At 38.3% G+C, this 15466-nt stretch overlaps 1 protein-coding gene across 2 annotated transcripts in view; it reads left to right on the top strand.

The window, feature by feature from the left end:
* LOC121921666 (cytochrome P450 2C4-like) overlaps nucleotides 1-15466 on the top strand; it is a 43297-nt gene that overhangs the window by 9086 nt on the left and 18745 nt on the right. Inside the window, exons 3-5 of one of the 2 annotated variants that reach the window (XM_042450052.1) lie at nucleotides 2028-2190; nucleotides 3811-3963; nucleotides 8184-8344. In XM_042450052.1, coding sequence (XP_042305986.1) covers nucleotides 2028-2190; nucleotides 3811-3963; nucleotides 8184-8344 — 477 coding nt within the window. The remainder of the gene's footprint in view (nucleotides 1-2027; nucleotides 2191-3810; nucleotides 3964-8183; nucleotides 8345-15466) is intronic. The other variant, XM_042450053.1, reaches the window with a different exon arrangement.

Below are 15466 nucleotides of genomic sequence, written 5' to 3' on the forward strand. Positions count from 1 at the left end.
TAATAATAATAATAATAATAATAATAATAATAATAATAATAATAATAATAATAATAATATTTGTAGCCCTCCTTTCCAGTGATCAAGGCAGGTAACAGCATATAAAAGTTTTGACAATATACAGTCCATAAAAACATACAATAGAACATTAGTCAATAAAAACATCAACAACTGCTACAATACACTAACATCTCCAGCTAGCACAATAGTGCAACAGAGAGGGGAAGGTGGGAGTACTTTGGGGTATTAGGGGTATGCCTGCTGGAACAGGTATGTTTTAAGCCCCTTTTTAAATTGATCCAGAGAGTTAACTTTAGTTGCTTTTTTTACTGCTTTATTTTACTCTTTGTATTGTTGCATTTTATCTGAGAGTGATGTAAATCTTTTCTTATTTTCTTATTGCACACGAAAATGAAGAACTTCAAAAGATTTCTCCCTACTGAGCAAAACCATAAAAGGTTTTGTACATTTTTGGTGATTACAGTCAGCTCTCTTTAGCCATGGATTTTAATCTACAGATTCAAGCATTTGTGGTTTGCAAATATTCCAAAAAAAAAAAGTATACATTCCAAATAGCAACCTTTGATTTTCTATTTTATATGAGGGGCACCATTTTACTCTGTCAATGTATTTAATGGGACATGAGCATCCATGGATTATTTTTTTTATCCATGGGGATTCCTGGACCCAAACCCCAGGGGATAACAAGGATCCACTGTATTTTGTGTTACAATTTGGGAACAATATTTTGGTTTGTTCAAAAATAATTGTTTTCTCAACAAAATCTCTTTTCTTTTTCTGTATAAAAAGTTTTCCATACCAAAGCTAGTACTGTACTGTAAATGTAATTGCTGCTCCCAAAAAGAGCAGACCCACTGAATCCATGGGGTATAAATCAAGAGTTGATTTACCACTCAACAGCTGATTCAGTGGTTCTGCTCTAGTTGGGACCAGTAACAAGATTTAGGCCAATGTCTTTTGTGCAAAGAAAATATTAATGAACATATGCATGTCCCAAAACATGGAATTTTTTGTGAAGGCTGATAATTTATACCATTAGGTATTTGCAGTGTGTTGAGACACTCTGTCTCATTGAGGATGAAATAGTGTGAGTATTTTTTACATCACTTGTATCTACTTTATGCAAATAATTTATCTTCCAAATTGTTTTCCAGTAGCTTATTGAATACAAAAATTACAATATAACTTCAGAAATGGTTAGGTAGACAGCAGCAGGAGCAGCATACATTGGATAGGATTTTGGAGACACCAAGCCTCGGTATTTCAATATTTTGATTATTCAAATTAGCTTCAATATCTAATAATGGGTATGAATCCCATATGCGAGATGGCCCCACAGCTTGAACCATTGGGCTCTGATAATTCACTTTGCTGTTTTATCCTCAAAGTCTCTCCTTAGGTAGATAGGTCCACATACAGAATATAATAAATAATAAATAAATAAGAAAACTTTATTTATATCCCACCTCTCTTAATGACAATTAAGGCAGCTTACATTATGCTATACCTGGCTGTTCAGCACTTCCTGGTCTTCCCATAGAGCCAGTGCTCCCCCTTCTGGACATTCTGTGACTGATGGGGAATGGTTTGTTTGTTTGTTTTGAAAAATCAGTGGTTATGTCCCTGTACTCAGATGCAAGATTATCACATCAACTACAGCCACCCCTCCATTTTTGCGGACCTGAGATCTGCGTTCCTCAAATACACATGACCAGGACACAGAGGGAGAAACGGGCACTCACCGTTTCATTGAGAGTTTCATTGTCTAATTGACAGATTTTTAGTCACAGTTTATTAAGGGGCATGGTCCTCTGTTCATTTAGGGACTAGAACCAAATCCTACATTTGTGCTTTCTGGATTTGACATGATGAAAGGTGCATGGTAATTTGGTTGTTTGATGGGAACTGTCCTAGTCTAAGAAATATTGCCGCCATCCTTCAAATAACTACACCAAAGGAGAGTTCACTGCCTTATTAACAAGACCTATTTTTGATTTTGTCTCCAGCTTGTTCAGAAATATGGTCCTATCTTCACTATTTGGATGGGCCCAAAACCTGCAGTGGTGCTCTGTGGATATGAGGTAGTAAAGGATGCTTTGGTGGATCATGCTGAAGAGTTTGGTGGTCGTCCTCACATCCCCCTCTCAAACCGGGTGATGAAGGGTCAAGGTGGGCTATATAGCTTTCCTTCATTTATTCCTGTTTTTGTTGTAGTGTGTAAGGCATGGGTGAGAAATAGATTGGGTCTTATCAGTTGACCTTTGCATGATTTTCTGGAGATCAGCAAATTTCAAGAACATTTAATAGTTTTTTTAAAAATATATTCAGTTGCTAAAATGGAAGCAATTTTTGTGACTATAGGTGAATTTTATAAAATCTCAATTCTGTTGTGGCACTGAGAACAAATCCCTAGACTTACTATGTAGTCAGAGTTACCCTGTTCTTGGATTCTACATATGCGTTTTGCCCCTGGTTTATGTTGGTAAATCTTGGGCTTGGAGGTTTGTTATATAACTAGTAGTTCTAGGGAGGTCTGAGCAGTTTTGGGGTCATGGGGTGTGCATTGAGGATGGTAATCTGTTGCTGCAATCTGCATTTCAAGGGAAGGCAACATTGGTGTTTTCTGTTGTAATGGTGGCAGTGGCAGTAGGGGAATCAAATGCCCCCTTTTGCATCAATGAGGCTACCCAGTCATCATCACTCTAGTTGCTATTTACTCCATAAACAATGTGCATGCTTTTTATATACAAAAGAAAGAAACATACTTACAAGCAAATAACAAATTTTTTAATGTTGGCTGCATGTGTGGGTGGATATGTACAAAACTACATGTGAGACTTAGGCAGGTTACAGACCGCCATTAGGGACGTCCTGAGGACGTCCCAGTTTGAAAAAGGGGCGTCTCTTCCAGATGCCCCTAACCCTATCACGGACAGAGTCCGTGACAAATGGCGGCGGCCGTTCCACATGGCCGCCGCCATATTGACGTAGCGGACCCTGTGCATCCACATGTTGCGCCCCGGAAGTGACGCTGCGAGTGCGCGACTAGCACCTCGCGGCCTCTTCCAGGGCCCAGGAAGGAGTACGATTTCTGCGCTCCTTCCTCGGAGCGTCCGGGAGCCGCGCGGTTTGGCCGCTGTGGCTCCCGGATGCTGAAAGTGGAGGCGGAGCCAGACCACCGCAATCCGGCGGTCTGTAATGCGCCATAATTTTACAAAGAAAGCCACTTCTTTTATCCTGGGAGTTTCCCCTATATACACTCAGGATAGAAAGTTTAATTGAAAATATTCACAGAAATGTAAAATTAATGATAATTTTTTAAGTGTTGAGAAATCCTGATTCGATGAATCCTGGAATGATGACAATCTTTGCAATTGGCGGCTATTTCAGTGTAAAATCTAATTGTGTTTTGCACTGAAGACAGCATTTGCTGCACTGGAAATAATATTTCTGCATAAAAAATTCTGTTTTCTGTGTGAAACAACCATGTGTGAATTTTGCACAAAATAAGTCTCAGATTGTGAATAGGCTTAAAAAACAGTGTGGTTCTTAATGAGGTTCTTACAGTGGAAAGAAAATTGTTAAAATTAGTGATTGCTTTCTCTGAGAAGAAACATAGTACAAAATTACATTTCTAGTGCTTACAAAGTAACTTGTTCACCAAAAAAGAAAAAGGAAAAGAAAGAACATTGTACCGATTATGGCTATCCATTGCTAACATAGAAACTTCCTGCTGGTTGCTGACTGTTGAGAACTGATAAAATGACCTTTTAATCTCTTTGGTTTTAGGGTTTGCCATCCAAAAGGATGCAAAATGGAGGGACTTGCGCCGGTTCACACTTTCCACCCTGAGGGACTTTGGAATGGGGAAGAAAACAATGTCTGAGAGGGTGCAGGAGGAAGCACTTTGCTTGGTGAAACATATAACAGCAGCCATACAAGGTTCTTGCCTCTCCAGTTTATGTGCTATTGCTATTCCAAAGAAACAAAAAGCAACCCCCCCCAGAACAGGGAAAATGGTCTAAAAATAAAAATAAAAGCCTGTTTTTGTACTTTCTTCTTTTACCTTCCTTAGTAATAGTTCCATGTCTTTGATGTTTTCTGCTAGTAGTATAGTGTCATCCACATATCTTAGTTGTTGATGTTTTTTCCTTCTATCTTCATTCCTCCTTCTTCTGAGTCTAAGCCTCCTCTTCGTATAAATTCTCTGTGTACAGGTTCAACAAACAGGGTAACAGAACACATCCTTACTTGATCCTTTGCCAATTGGGAACCGTTCTATTTCCCCATTTTCTGCTCTAACAGTAGTTTCTTGTCCTAAGTACACATTTCTTGTCAGGACTATCAGATTTGTTGGCACTCTCATGACTTTAAGAGTCATTCATAGTTTTTTGTGATATTCTGGTGGTGCAAGGATCCCTGCTGGCGCAGTGGTTAGATGCTGGTACTGCAGCCATTTACAGCCACAAGGGTGTGAGTTCAATCCCAGAAAGGGCTCCAAGATCAACTCATCCTGGCATCTTCCCAAAGTCATTAAAATTGAGCACCCAGCTTATTGGGGCAATTGGCTTATACATTGTAAACCATTTAGGAAGTGCTTAAGTGTACTGATAAATGGTATAGGAATGTACTTGCTACTGCTATTCCTAAAGCACATGCTGATTTTCTTCTGGTGTTCCTTGGTGCACTCCAATCACCATCATATGTTTCATGGCATCTTTCAGTTTACAGGGGTTCTTTAGAATTCTCAGCTAGTGCCTCATCTAACTACAAATTCCAATGTTTGACAGGATGCAGCCATAACAATAAAAGTGCTGCAATTGTGTAGTGGCAAAGGGCCCCAGAACTGTCCCTTCCATCAGATCTTAGAAAGTAAGTAGAGTTATATGGGAACAGCCAGGCTTTGCATTGGATTAATGCAAATTAAATCAGCTCCTGCTATCTAATCAAATAGGGTGGATGTGTAAGTTGAAGATCTGTGAGTGAATGGTAGAGCTGTAATGCTGTTTCTTTCAAAACCCATGTATTGGAGTTGGCACCAAAACATTGCCTAAAGTTGACATTGGAAAATGGTGCCTATGTACTCATGATTTTTTTAAAAAAAGAACAACCCGTATCTTAATATTTGGAAGACGGGCTGGACGGAATACTTCAAGTTAAGAATTGTAGTTGTGTTAATCGTTTGAAGGGTGCAGGGGAGAGGTACTCCCTAGTAGTGAATGGATTGCTGCCTCTCGGAAAGAACATGGAATCTTGAATTTTAGTGCAGCCATTAAGTGGAAGAATATATCACGGCCCCCCATACAGAAAACTTTGAACCTCACTTTTCATCATTCTTAGCCAGCATGGTCAATGGTAAGGAATTATGGAATATGAAATCCAGAGTATCTCCAGGAAATAAAAAACCTATATATCACTTATATCTATCAAATTTATAACAATAATTTATAACAATTTTTTTCTCTTATTCAATTATATATACTAACCAAATTACTTTTACACAATTGCTAATTGTTTGCTTATCCTAATCTATTGGTCTATAAATTCTTATTCATGATAATATAAAATATAATATGAATTAAAGCAGATTTAATGATATAGGTTTAATTACAAGCTAGTATGAAAGGTTATAAAAATTATACAGAATTGCAAACTATACTTAGGAAAGCAGTAGAAAAGGGTCTATCATTAAATACAGTGTGCCCACGTCATATGTGGGTGTGCTTTATGCGGCTTTCAGCATATGCTGAAAGCCGCGCAGGGAGAAGAGATGGCGGGTCCCATAGGCAAGAATGGGGTGTGCAACCATGGCGCGTGTGTGCCGCCGTGCCACCACACCACTCAGTGCATGAGCCCTATTCATTTAAAGTAAGGGTGCATTGTATACCATTTAATTTACCATAAGCTTATAGAAAAATCACTTTCAAAATTTTAAATACTCAACTAATAATATATATCTTCTATTGTCTTTTATCTTCTATTATTTTGTTATTCCACTATGAGGGGTGGCATAATTCAAAATCTTTCCAGCTCTCTCTAAACCTTCTTTTTCTTTCTTTCCTTTTTCCTTCTTTATTTCCTCAATTTGTATGTTGGTTTATTTGTTGAGATGTTGCTATATTGTTATATTGTATATAAGTCTGTAAGTCTATATCTCTCTTTTTAAATTTTAAATTTTATTTCTTCCTTCTCTCTCTCTCCTTTTTTCTTCCTGGTATTCATTTTATATAATTATATAATTTGTAATAATTGAGTCTACCTATCTAGTCCAAAGTCTTGTGTCCAGTCTCTCTTTCTATTGTCCACAGTTCAATGTCCAAAGTTCTCTCTCTTTTTTATTTTTACTCAGAAGCAACAACAACCCCCTCTGTAGCAAATGTTTATTGCCCACTGGCATTCTAAAGAAAAAAAAAAAAAAGAGGGGGGGGGAGGATAAATTCTCTTCTTCTTTGTTCTCCCTTCCTCATGTCCAATTTAATCCAATTCAAGTTGATTAACACAATCTCAATCCTGTCCCACTAGCAATCTCCACTTTCACTCAATCTCACTTTCAACTCTATTTTCTTCTATTCAGTTTCGCTCTTAAACTTCAAACTTTTGACTTCCGGTTGGCTATGGCAGCCCACTGAGACATCTTCTGACCCCAGGAGAACCTGGGAGGGGGAACCAAGGCCTTTTTTTGAAATGATGGATTACTTTTCTCTGGTTGATGCTTGGAGAGCAAAATACAATCAGACCAAAGAGTATACTTTCTTTTCAAAGGTTAATAAATCTCGGGCACGTATAGATATGTTACATTATTAATGAAGGTGCCCTCAGTTGAAGTCAAATTTAACTTGATGTCTGATCACAATCCTATCTTATTGGAATTTTCCTTAAATAGAAAAGATTTGAATTGGAGATTAAATGAATTATTGTTAGAAGATCCCCAAATTGTAAAGGAGGCAGAAAAACAAATAGAGAATTTCTTTTGAGATAATGCAATGCAGGATGTGAGGGAAGATATTATTTGAGAAGCCTTTAAGGCTGTAATCCTACATAATATTGCTAAAATCCAACCGTTCCTTTCGGCTCCTACTGCCAAGATTGTGGTCCATGCCCTAGTGGTCTCACGACTGGATTTTTGTAACCTCCTTCTGATAGGACTTCCTCTTTCTCACCTCCGTCATTTAATTTCTGTCTAGCATTCAGCTGCACGTCTGCTCATGTCTGCTCACCACTTCGATCACATCTCTCTTTTATTGCCATCCTTCCATTGGCTCCCCTTCCTTTTTTGTATTAGTTACAAACTTCTGTTGTTGACTTTTAAAGCTGTGCATGGGCTGGCCCCTCCTTATTTATCAGAGCGTCTTTCTCTTTACCTTCCCACTCATGTCCTCCATTCTGGTAATCAAGGTCTGTTGTACTAACCTAGAATTTACATTGCCCCATCCTGGATCCATCCCTCTTCACTTGCTGCCCCTCACTCCTGGAACCTCCTTCCCCCACAAGTACAGATCATCACCTTTTTAACCAGCTTCAAAACTGAGTTGAAGACTCAGTTGAAGTCAAATTTAACTTGATGTCTGATCACAATCCTATCTTATTGGAATTGTTGCATGATTGTGTTGCATGATTGTTATCTGATGTTATTTTAATTTATTGTCTGCCTTATTTTATTGAATATTAACATGTACTGATATGTATTATATTTAATTATTTTTGGATGCCGAAGGCAGGTTTATTTTAACTACTTTAATTGTATGTATAGTGCTGTGTAAATTTACAGTGCTATAAATAAAGCATAATAATAATAAAAATAATAATAATAATAATAATAGCCAAAGAATCAGCAACCTAAAACAGAAGGAGACCATGGTTGGCATCTGGTTGATTAGTCCTAACTAGAGTAGACCTATTCAACCAATTATTGCATTGAGATTAAACATTTGGTAAATCCCATTGATTGAACAACTCCATGTGAATCAGGATGAAGAACCGAGTTTAGGCCTTTGATTGTAATAGGTTACTGTTTAAGAAGTTTACATTATGTTTTTGAGACAGATGGTAAAAACGTGCAATGGCAGCTACTTTAAAGAATTTCCTTAATTTTGACAGGGGACCTGAGGAAGATGGAATCCATTCTGTCCAGCTCAGATTACTGTGATCTCCTTTCCTTGCAGGGAATACTTTTGACCCACAAAAATGCATCATAAATGCTGTTTCTAATGTGCTGTGCTCTGTTGTCATTGGGAGTCGGTTTGACTACCAAAATGAGACTGTCGCAGGGCACCTATGCATTGCGGAGCAACTAGCGTCCCTATTTATGAGTTACACAGGCAAGGTATGTTATTTCTTCTGTGTTGTAAACCTGTTCTTTTGAAAGCCACACCTCCTGCCACCTTATTTTGTGATGGGGTCAGGGCTAATTTTTATTTTGTTTTTATTTATTAAAACACATATATTCTGCCCTTTATCATGGGATCCCACAGTGACATACAAGTAAATAATTTAAACCACTCCCAGATTAAAATAATGAATAATTTAAACAAAATAAAAACATATTATACAAAGCAACAATTAATACCACTCTAAAAGCTGCAGCAATTCAAAAGCATGAACATGTACACCATGAAATAAATTAGTTCCCAAAGACTTTTTTAAAGCCATGTTTTGACTTGGCACCAGAAAGAAACCAACATTGACATGAGTCAGACATCCAAAAGGAGGACTTTCTGTAATTGGGATACCATAGCCATGAAGGTCCCCTTCTGTGTTCTTTTAGGGAGAGCTAACAATCAGATTATTGACTGCAAGCAACTTGTAAATGTTGCTGTGGACTTGTTTTTGACAAGGGATTAATGGAAAAGACCAAACTTAAAATGGCAACCGTTTCTGAAAGGTGAGGTAGAAATGTATGTTCATCCTTAGTTCTCGAGTGTCATTCCTATCAAAAGGATGAATAGACACAGATTTGATATTAGAAATGGTGATACACTAGAAGAAGTGTGCGATAAAGGACTCTCCTATTATTGAAGAGACAAAGAGCCTTCTTCCCAGGTAGCAAAGGGTTAAATGGGCAAATTAATGAGGTTCAGTATCACTAAGGTGACGAGAAAGCAATGGCCCAATGAGATGGACAAGTGGACAGAAGTGCAAATCTTCAAGATCCTTCTCTGCAGAGGTTATAAAAAGCCTGAGACAGGACCATGCAGCAAACCCTAAAAATAATCTTATAAAGGGATGCCTGGAGCAAGAAGTGTTTGCCCACTGGAGAAACTGATCGAGGCTGGACAAAAGAGTTCAGACTCCCAACTTCCCCATGAATATCAAGGACTACAAATTCCATCTGATCTAGTAGTATATTAGGAGACATTTATTAACTTAGATGTGCCAGGGAGCTTTTATTATTTTTCCTGGCTTGGCTGGATTGACCTAATCTGTCTGTAACTCTTAAGTGTACCTACAAAAAATGATGCTCCTTCATGTAAACAGATACTCGTTTGCAATGGCGATTTCTTACTTAGAATAAAATCTTTTCCTTTAAAAGTACTTCTGTCTTTCACATGCTTTTGCTCAGTTTCATTCCCCTCACCAAGTTTGACAGAGGGGGCAAGAATGTCTCTGCAGCATCAGAGATGGAAAGTGCAAGTGGAATTCCAGCAGCATATAGAAGGAGAATTCAAATCAATCGGTGGTGGCAGTTAGTTTGTTAGCTTCTTCCTGGAGGTCCCATTCTGCTCAGCAAGAGCAGAAAGAGGGGACCTCAGAAGGATTACAGTGACAGACAATTTTCATCTTCCTGTGCATAATTGCTGGTCTTCAAGCAACTGTTCTGGAACAAAAATTAAAAATTAAAAATTCAAGGGGCAATTGGAAAGAGAAACAGCTGAATTGGAACATATTCTAACCCACTGAACTGCAACAATAAAGAGACAGAACCAACTCTAGTGTTCACTAAAATGTGCCAACAAATATGGAAAACAACACACAGGCCAACAGACTGGAAATAATAATAATAATAATAATAATAATAATATGAATAGTTTTTTATTTATATCCCGCCTGCCTATGGATCAGGGCGGCTTACATCAAGGTTAAAAACAGCAATCCACAGATACAACAAGATTAAAATACAAAAACATTAAACCAAAACAGACAAAAAACCCCATAGCCCAACCTCTTGGCCACGGAAGAGGAGGGAGGCCCGCAGGATTTTATTCGGGGAATGCCTGTTGAAACAGGAAGGTTTTCAAGTCCTTCCTGAATTGGGCCAGGGTGGTGGACGAGCGGAGCTCAGTGGGCAGCGTGTTCCAAAGGGCTGGGGCAGCTGTGGAGAATGTCCTCCGTGTGGTGGAGGCTAACCTAGCCCCAGGCACCTTCAGTAACTGCTGCCCAGATGTTCTGAGGGTGCGAGGCGGAATGTACGGGGAGAGGCGGTCCTTTAGGTATCCTGGGCCCAAGCCATTTAGGGCTTTATAGGTAATCACCAACACCTTATATTGAGCTCGGAAGCGAATGATTTTTTCTGAAAAAATCTTGCCAAGAAAACCCTGTGACAGATTTCCCTTAGGGTTGCCATAAGTCAGAAACAACTTGAAGGCACACAACAACAACAACAACAAAAACAACAACAGTAACACACTAACAGGGCTTAATCACACCTCACAACTCTACACACCAGGATACAGCCATCAACATGGGTAGGGAGCACGGCAGCTGTGGCAGCAAAGAGAGGTGACAGAGCCGGTGGTGCCCATAACACAGTCTGGCAAACTATCTCACAGCTGTACCTGAGGAGAGCCCACAAACTCCCGCTGCCACCAGGGAAGAGCAGGAGGGAGAGGAGGGATATAACTTACAATTGCATATGTGGGCCATATGTTGTGCAGGCCTGATTTGACTAGTGTAGGTTGTGGAACATCTGAAACAAGTAGGCAAAGTAAGAACAGATATGTTTCATATTTCTTAATCTACAAATGGACAAAACAAAAGACCATCAAATAACCCAGAACATCACAGAAGAGCAATATTAGCTTAATTTGGGTTTAGTCAGTATCCATCTGCATTGGGTTTTATATACCTTATTAAGAGAAATATGTGTCTTTCTTCAAAATAGTTGAGGTTAGTGTAATGGGTACTTGTTAGAGCTGATTAAATCAGTTTCATCTTGGTACTGAATATAATTCAATTGGGAATAAAAAACAATTAAAAACTGTTAGCAGAAAATGAATATATATTTCCTACTTTCATTTAGGTGACTTTTCCAGAATGTGTTAGATGGATGACAGTAGAGTTTGATGCTCATTGTGGAACTGCTCAATCAGAAGATGTACTTCGCTTGCTCATTCCTGCTCGAATCATCCAGATTTCAGCATTTGGACCAAAACAATCTTCTGTTCATGAAAATCTCAATTCTTGGATAGAACTGAAGAAATTTTCAGGCTCATCTGGGTGGCCTACTATGGTCTTAGTGTTACCAGGTATTTTTTTAATGATAGCTGATCAAGACGGATGTGTAGTTTTAGAAAATAAATTATCTGACTTCAGCCAGGTAGAAATGTCAACTTTATGAATGTGAGATTTTAATAAGTGAAGTGGGATTGAGTTTTGTTCTGTTTTATGTTTCAAAATGCACAAATCTAAGTGTATAATTATTTGAAACAGAAATCTTTGGAAGTACCAGTTCCTTTTTATTGCAAAGACAGGATCAGTTGAGTATCTATTAAAACTTGTTCATTGACAGAAGACAGTTGTGCTATGAAATTACTACTCAGTGCAGATGTACTTGGTTTGAAACACTCAAACATTAATACTTTTTTCTGTGGTGTGCACTGTACATAGCCATGCCAATAATTAATTGGAAAATAACATAATGTATAACAAGTTCTGTATGTAATTTGTGTAAATGGCTTTACAAATGATCATACAAATGCCAAGTGTATTTTGAACCTACTTATAGCATGACCTGTTGCCAGTTTTTGTTACTTCACCGATCCTTTCTTTCATTGTAGGCAATGAAGCACTTTTCTCATTGGAAACGGCGTCAGACTATGTGAAAGATGAAAAGGCTACTTTTTATGGTTTCAAGTGTTTTGCAATTGGCTATGAATTTAGTCCAGGCTCTGATGAGGTGAAGATGAGTTTAATTACTGCAACATTTTTTAAAATGATAATAATTTTTCTGCATGCAGATTACATGCATGTTAACTTAATTGTACTTGTAAAATTTCATACTTGAAATTCTTCTGTAATAATACTGCTTTTTGTTTAGAATTTTTTTCAGGTCTATAAATCAGAGCCCACTAGAAGAATTTAAAGACTTAATAATGAGGGCAAATGTTTATATCCCTCGAACCAGATCTGCATTTTCTTTGTACAGTGAACCCTTAGTTTCCACTAGTGTTTGTTTTCCTTGGACCCCTGTGGTTATCAAAATGCCGCTAAATACGATGGCATGGTAAAATGGTGTCTCTTATATAAAATGGCAAAATCAAGGGTTGCTTTTTGGAATTTATATTTTTTTGAATATTTTCAAACAGTGGATGGTTGAATCCATGGATAAAGAATCCATTGAGGGCCAACTGTATATCATTTTTGTATACTTTTCATTACCCTTGAAGCTCTGTAGTTTCACACCCCTTGTCCACATAAACTGGAAAATGAGAATATTTTTTAAAATTTTATTAGCATATGTCCATTTATCCATGTCATTTATGACATACCAGTTGAATACCAGTAATGTAACTTTATGAAAGAGTAGTGGGAAGTGAAAAAGGATTGAGCTGCTAGGTTTTAATTTATATTACTTAGTTGAGAACATTACTGATCTTCACAGCAATTCAGTAATTCCTCTGTCTTAAAGTGCAATAGCATCCAAAATCCACAAAATAGTGATACCTTTATGGGTCCAACCAAAATACACAAAATACTATAGAATCATAGAGTTGGAAGCGACCACAAGGGCCAAACAGTCCAACCCCCTGCCATGCAAGAACACACGATCAAAGCATTGCTGACAGATGGCCATCCAGTCTCTGTTTAAAAACCTCCAAGGAAGGAGACTCCACCACTCTCCAAGGGAGTGTATTCCGCTGTTGTAAGCTTTTGCAATATGTATTTTGTGCATTTTGGTTGTTCCAATAAAGGTATCACTGTTTTGTGGATTTTGGATGTTATTGTACTTTGCTACATGGCCAACACAGCTACCTCTGATTATGTCCTCTGCCTTAAATAAATCTAAATCAGTTTAAAAAAATAAAAGATAGCCCAGAAATCTTCAAAATCACTCTCTCTTTTGATAATCTCACTCAGTTGTTTTATCTAGATGTTCAACAGCATGTTCAACAGAAACCTAGTGTGCCCTGACCAATGATCTCTCAGCACCTAGATGACCAGGCATACTTTTTCTCCAAAGCTGTGGTTTACATCCCCCATGGGTCTAGCCATGGCTTGACTTTATGCTCCCAAAAGGAGGGGATGGTGAATTATGCTGTTGTACAAAATATTTGCCTTTTAGAGATGTGAGGTTTATAGCAGCCTATAAATTTTATTTGACTAGTTTCATGAAGTGGAAGGTGGGAATTTGCTAACACCCAAAGCCATTTAAGTTTTTTTTTCTTATTTATTTTTAGGGTATCATTCAGCTTGAAAAAGAACTGGCCAATCTAGGAGGAGCATGTGCAGCTGCTTTGATGAAAAAGGATCTGGCACTTCCCATTGGTATGCATCTCTCAAAAAGCATTGAGCACAGAATTGTAATGTATGTGTTTTCAGGTTGAAAAAGAGGTGAGGGTGTGACATCAAAGATTACTGTCTTAAAGCTGTGAGATTTTTAGGCATGCTTTGGCTTCTGTAGCCTGCTTAGCTTATTTCCGCTAAGTAACATCCCCTGATGCCATATCACAAACTGCTTTTGAGTTGTCTCCCAAGTTGCAGTAGAAATGAGCTATGTGGTGCACAGGGCTGGTGTGTGATGTGGGAGAGCCAACCAGAACTCTTGGAGAAGGTTGTCAACAACTGCTCTATAGCAGGTTTTAAAAAATTACAACATATTACAAGCTCACAGTATTTTCCTGAAGCTAATACCCTGTTAAACATTTTAATTAAATGGTCTTCATCCCTTTTTGTGTTCTGGTCTACCAGAACTAGAAAGAATGATTGGCTCATAATTTTTTAGTACTCATATTTGTTTAATTTTTCCCCCCTTTGGGATTTGTTTGTGTGAATTTATGCATTTCTTAGCCATTTCTCAAGTGAGTTTATCATTAGAAGAGCCAGCCTCTCAGACCAACAATTTGAAAGAGCTTCGAAAGATTCTCTTTCCTAAGAGTAAGAAAGTGGAGTGAGATTAAGACAAAAGTCAACTGTCCATTACATGGGAATTTAAAATGTTTTTTAAGCTTTCACTTACACACTCCTCCCTCCCCATTCATGGACTTGGAGTCCACGGTGTTGCTATTTCACTGATGGCAAGTGGGGAAAGACAAAATGGTGTGCATGGGAGTGTGCCACCATTGTAACCAATAGAGACTTGAATATCTGCATTTTTCCGGATTTGCGGTGTGGGTTCTGGAATGGATCCCCCACAAATCATAAGGGACGACTGTATTCGATTTCATGATACATTTTATTCTTTCTAAACAGGTAATGAATTTGAAGAAGATCTTGAGATACTGGAAGAGGCTGCTCTACAGGTGGGTTGTTGCTGACTGCCCTTGTAAAATAAAATGCTTGGGCTTCATTGCTAATTGATACAAAACAGAAAAATGTTGGAAGTTGGTTTAATTGGTTTGTATAAGATAATGTTTTGTAGTATTTGTTAATACCCAGTGGGGATCTGTTGTGATGATGTCTGCTGCATGGAAGCTCTCCACCTTATTTATTGTAGCTAGAGCCACCTTTTTAGATGTCTATAATTTCAACACTTCATCTGCAGTCACAATGATATGAAATCTGCAGTTGGGATTTTTCAGTTAATTTCTATGTAAGCTTGAGAATAGATTTGATTACAATAGAGCCATATTTGTTGTGAGACTCAAGGCATAGTCCACAACATATGGGTTTGCCCTTCGTGCCAACTCCAAAATTCCTTCTCTTCATATGACATAAAATAAAATAGATAGTTAGATATATTTAGATAGGGGCAAGAAACAGAAACAATAAGAGATAGAGAACACTTATGAAACGGACAATTTAATATTGGTGGAGCTCCAATTGAGGTTGTGTGGGGCAGGGGGAGGTATGGTGGTGGGAGAAGGGACTTGCGTTCCAGGGGACGGCGTGATCGATGCATCATATCTATCTCGCCTTCCTGTCCCCTTCCCAACCTGAACGACCTGAGGGTCACTCCAACCGTGCCACAAACCCTGTCGCTGCTCCTGTGCAATGCCAGGTCTATTAATAACAAGACCCACATCCTCCACGATATGGTGGAGGACAGTAAGTGTGACCTGGCTTGCATTAC

This window comes from Sceloporus undulatus, chromosome 2 (genome assembly GCF_019175285.1).
Source record: "Sceloporus undulatus isolate JIND9_A2432 ecotype Alabama chromosome 2, SceUnd_v1.1, whole genome shotgun sequence".
In the NCBI taxonomy this organism is placed as follows: Eukaryota; Metazoa; Chordata; class Lepidosauria; order Squamata; family Phrynosomatidae; genus Sceloporus; species Sceloporus undulatus.